At 32.8% G+C, this 5,517-nt stretch overlaps 1 protein-coding gene across 1 annotated transcript; it reads right to left on the bottom strand.

The window, feature by feature from the left end:
- Nucleotides 1–657: 657 nt before the first annotated feature.
- On the bottom strand, nt 658–3,831 carry LOC141678914 (uncharacterized). The gene is made up of 2 exons (XM_074485343.1): nt 2,151–3,831; nt 658–936 (listed from the first exon to the last, which is right to left on the bottom strand). The coding sequence occupies exon 1, from the start codon at nt 3,130–3,132 to the stop codon at nt 2,152–2,154; it is 981 nt and encodes a 326-aa protein (XP_074341444.1). The 5' UTR covers nt 3,133–3,831; the 3' UTR covers nt 658–936; nt 2,151.
- Between the last annotated feature and the right edge of the window lie 1,686 nt (nt 3,832–5,517).

The following is a 5,517-nucleotide window of genomic DNA, read 5'->3' as shown; positions in this document are numbered from 1 at the left end:
AGAACAGAGTTCTTCAACATCATCATATGTGCCATTTTTAAGTAGAGACTCAAAAGATGAATCAATGACCTAAATGCTGACAATTTATAAACGATTAACCTTGAGTTTTAATAATCAAATTGTTAAAATATGAGAGTAATGTTACTTCTCTTTGTTAGAACTTTATGCAGATTACCATTTGATATTTTTCATAAATCTAAGATTTCTTAATCAATTTGTAGAGTTATAGGATTAAAAAAATTAAAAACTCTGTTGGATTCTACTAGTTTCTCTGATAATTTATAAAATATATTACTAAAATATAGTACTAAATAACATTAACAAGAGAGTAAAAGACCAACTCATAAACACATCAAAATTCCATCCTTCATTAACATACTAACTAATCATAAATAGAAAACTATTTAAAGTACTTATCGATATGATAAAAAACAAATTTAAAAAAGGCCTAAAAAGAAAAAAGAATCATATGAAGGCATGGGTTCATCAACAATTACAATCACTATAAGCAAGAGATATAAATCAAAAAATACAAATTTAAGAATTAAAAATTTAAATTGGGGATGGAAATGCATTTTTAGGGTTTTTGATTGTTGGAAAAAAGAAAATGAAAGAGGATAATGAGGTAAAATAAAGGGAAATGTAACAACCCGCACTTCCGGACTATTAGTTCTAAATCGAAAACTAAAAATAAAATATATTATTACTCGATAATTCTAATAGATCACGAAATTCAAAGCAGCGGTCAAACTCAATAATCAAAATCATAAAAATAGAGACGCAGCTCCACAAATCCGATAATAATTGTCTAACAGATAATTAAATTTATTCTCTAAAAACAAAATCTTTATTCTAATTCAAATAGCACAAAACGAAGCAGCACAGATCTCCTCATAGTTCTCATTCCTTAATTTTAATATGCTCCAAATTCCGAACCTGAAATGTTAAAAGGGGTGAGCTACACAGCTCAGCAAGTACAAATTGACTATCTCTTAAACAGAAAAACAATGGGTGTTTTCATAAAATGATTTTTCTCAAACAATAATAATTTTGTAAAACAATTTGTTAAGTAGATCCAACCCAAGTTTTATATTTTAAAATTCAGAATTTAAAACAGAACAGAGCAGATTTTATAACAGATCAGAACAAAATAAAATAGAACGAAACGATAATTCTAATAAATACCACAGTCTTGATCTACGGCCACACTTTGCCAGTAGCCGGCATCTAATTCTTATTCTTATTCTTTATACCACACTTTGCCAGTGGTCGGCATCTAAAGTTCAATAATTACGCGCCCTTAATAGGTATCTAAAGTTGCACACTTGTGCGCCTACTAAGGGTATCTAAGGCTAGTTCCGGAACTATAGCGTAAATTACGAACGGGTTCGAAAACGTAGAGACTGGGTTTCAAAAGATTCTCGTATCTTATTTCTTATACAGTTCGAAACAGAATTCTTTTATCTTATACGAAATTCGAAAATCAGAGTATCAAAACTTTTCCGAATATAAAAGCAAGTCAAAAAGTACTTACCTCAAAGCCTGACCAGATCTGAATTTACTCTTTTGGACCCTCTAAACGATATTTTCTTGAAAAACACGAAACACGAAAGCTGAAGATAACAAAAAGACCTTTCTGAAAAGTCCAGAATCACTGAATTCTGACTTACGATGAATTTTCTACGAATTTTACAAGACAGCTGATTTTTGCTGAGAAAGTCCTACGAATTTTAATGATAAAAACAAGGAATACGAATATGGTGTATTTATAACGATACAAAACCCTATATCTCAACTAGGAAATAATAATATTTCCTCCTAAAGATTTACAACCTCTCCAAGTAAATTCCATAAATAAAATATTTGATACACACAATTACCTAAACTAAAAAATTTCGATTTTCTAAATTATTCTTACACTTATTTCCACAAATAACAAATCTTTTCACAAATCAACTACCTTGCACAAAATGTTTTCAGAATATTCTAATTTTAAAATATTTATCTAGACAAATTAATATCTAATTTCTAATAAATAAATTAAAAATAAAATTACGAATTTTACATTCTTCCCTCCTTAAAAGAATTTGGTCCCCAAATTCACATAACATAAATAAATTAAATAAGTCACTAAAGAAAAGAAATCATACCTTAATTGCGATAGTTGTCATTTCCTGTCAGCTGAAACACACGTCCTTTGCCCATCTTGTTATCTGTTTCCTTCCTTGGTGGCGGTGGCGGATTGTGCGGACAATTCGAAATCTTATGTCCTACTTCTCCGCAATGAAAACAAGCACCTGTATTCCAACGACAGACTTTGTCCGGATGATTCTTGCCGCACCTGGTACACGTCTCTTGATCACCTTGACCCCCGATGTTATCGTACACGTGTGGCTTCTTGAGTGGTCCCCCTTGAAAAGATTGCCCACTAGTTTGAGTGAACCGCCTCTTATTCCAACTGCCAGACGCCTTTTCAGATTCTGCCAAGCCCCTTTCGATCACTAACGCCTTGTTGAGGACAGCCTCGTACGTCTGAAGTTCAAACGACGCCACTGAATTCCTGATGTCACTTCGAAGTCCCTCCTCTAATCTTCGTGCTCGACTGCTCTCATCTGCTACTAGGGTCGACGCGTACTTCGCAAGCTTTGCAAATTCTGCTTCGTATTCAATGACGGTTCTTCCACCTTGTTGAAGTCGAATGAAGTCCCTCTCTTTCTGCAGACGAACTGTTCTCGGAAAGTACTTGTCCTCTAAAGCCTTCTTGAACTTTGCCCAAGTGTACGGTTCATGATTTTCTTCAAGATTTGTCGTCTCATTCTTTCTCTTTTCCATAAGCCACCAGTCGTAAGCGCTTCCTTGCAATTGGTACACAGCTAAGGTCACCTTCTGTTCCTCATTGCTCCCCAGAAGTCCGAAAGCTTTTTCCATCTCTTGGATCCACATCTCAACGATAGCCGGGTCTGTAGCTCCATCAAAAGCTGGCGGGTTCAAACGCTTGAATTGAGAGACGATGTTGGGCTTCGGTTGCTGATTCACAAGTACAGCTAGAGTTTCAGCCAGCTGGTCAAAGACGTTTCCTCCTTCATCATTATTGCCCTGATTTTCATTGTTGTTCTGATTTTCTCCATCCATCTTTACTAGAACACACAAAACAAATTCTAAACTTATAGTCAATAATCAAAAAAACACAAAAGTCAAACATATCAAATAATCACACAAATAAATGCCCTAAATCCAAAATAATTTTCTAAGACCTATACGATAGTCTAAAGGATCGCATCCTAGGGAATGTACTAGTCTCATACCTAATACACTCCGAAGGACAGCCTGCTCTTGATACCAACTGTAACAACCCGCACTTCCGGACTATTAGTTCTAAATCGAAAACTAAAAATAAAATATATTATTACTCGATAATTCTAATAGATCACGAAATTCAAAGCAGCGGTCAAACTCAATAATCAAAATCATAAAAATAGAGACGCAGCTCCACAAATCCGATAATAATTGTCTAACAGATAATTAAATTTATTCTCTAAAAACAAAATCTTTATTCTAATTCAAATAGCACAAAACGAAGCAGCACAGATCTCCTCATAGTTCTCATTCCTTAATTTTAATATGCTCCAAATTCCGAACCTGAAATGTTAAAAGGGGTGAGCTACACAGCTCAGCAAGTACAAATTGACTATCTCTTAAACAGAAAAACAATGGGTGTTTTCATAAAATGATTTTTCTCAAACAATAATAATTTTGTAAAACAATTTGTTAAGTAGATCCAACCCAAGTTTTATATTTTAAAATTCAGAATTTAAAACAGAACAGAGCAGATTTTATAACAGATCAGAACAAAATAAAATAGAACGAAACGATAATTCTAATAAATACCACAGTCTTGATCTACGGCCACACTTTGCCAGTAGCCGGCATCTAATTCTTATTCTTATTCTTTATACCACACTTTGCCAGTGGTCGGCATCTAAAGTTCAATAATTACGCGCCCTTAATAGGTATCTAAAGTTGCACGCTTGTGCGCCTACTAAGGGTATCTAAGGCTAGTTCCGGAACTATAGCGTAAATTACGAACGGGTTCGAAAACGTAGAGACTGGGTTTCAAAAGATTCTCGTATCTTATTTCTTATACAGTTCGAAACAGAATTCTTTTATCTTATACGAAATTCGAAAATCAGAGTATCAAAACTTTTCCGAATATAAAAGCAAGTCAAAAAGTACTTACCTCAAAGCCTGACCAGATCTGAATTTACTCTTTTTGACCCTCTAAACGATATTTTCTTGAAAAACACGAAACACGAAAGATGAAGATAACGAAAAGACCTTTCTGAAAAGTCCAGAATCACTGAATTCTGACTTACGATGAATTTTCTACGAATTTTACAAGACAGCTGATTTTTGCTGAGAAAGTCCTACGAATTTTAATGATAAAAACAAGGAATACGAATATGGTGTATTTATAACGATACAAAACCCTATATCTCAACTAGGAAATAATAATATTTCCTCCTAAAGATTTACAACCTCTCCAAGTAAATTCCATAAATAAAATATTTGATACACACAATTACCTAAACTAAAAAATTTCGATTTTCTAAATTATTCTTACACTTATTTCCACAAATAACAAATCTTTTCACAAATCAACTACCTTGCACAAAATGTTTTCAGAATATTCTAATTTTAAAATATTTATCTAGACAAATTAATATCTAATTTCTAATAAATAAATTAAAAATAAAATTACGAATTTTACAGGAAAGCTAATTGAAAAGGTCTGAAATTTGGGGGTACTGTTGTGACGGGAGAGGAGATAGTGAGGGAGGGAGATGATGTGGAAGAAGAAGTTTGATAAAATTTGGAGAAGCAAGGAAACTTATGTATAAATTTTTACTTGCAGCCCTGGGTTGGAGGGGTATTGTTTTGTATCTGGTTATCTATATGCTCTACCACATCAGATATAACTAACATGTCTCGGTCGGTTGGAGATGCTCTAAATCCTAAAACTACCCATTTAGATTTTGTGTACCCTTATTTTCATGTATCTTCTTGTCGTGTACTTCTCTCTTGTCGCGTTTGGTGTAAAATTAAATATAAATATAAATTTTTAAAGGAAACTATAAAATTTTTATATCAAATTTTTTGTTCAACTTCAAAACGTTTTTAATTAAACCTTGAATTTTCAAACTGGACCAAAATACTTAAAATTTTGTTAAATATTTGAGCTTGGATACCTTATTGAATGACTCGATAACCACAAGAAATAAGACTGTACGCAGCTTTTAAGAACCCGATTTTTTTAGAAGTTACAAAATAAAACTAATAACTAGAAACCAAATTTTAAGGAAAAATGTTTTTCAAGTAATTTCTGGGTGTGAATCACTTTATGAGATCAAATAACATATGGTAAAGTAAGTGCTTACATATGAACATTTAGCTCCAAAAAGTGTTTACCCTTAATGCATATAATATTTTACAAATTATGAGTATTGCATGTATATTTTG

This window comes from Apium graveolens, chromosome 8 (assembly GCF_009905375.1).
Source record: "Apium graveolens cultivar Ventura chromosome 8, ASM990537v1, whole genome shotgun sequence".
NCBI classification, from domain to species: domain Eukaryota; kingdom Viridiplantae; phylum Streptophyta; class Magnoliopsida; order Apiales; family Apiaceae; genus Apium; species Apium graveolens.
Note: the sequence above shows the minus strand (reverse complement) of the source record. Positions and strands in the feature narration are given on the sequence as shown.

What these genes read in the sequence shown, in the direction of transcription:
- LOC141678914 (XM_074485343.1), bottom strand. Translation starts at nt 3,132, where the DNA reads ATGGATGGAGAAAATCAGAACAACAATGAAAATCAGGGCAATAATGAT.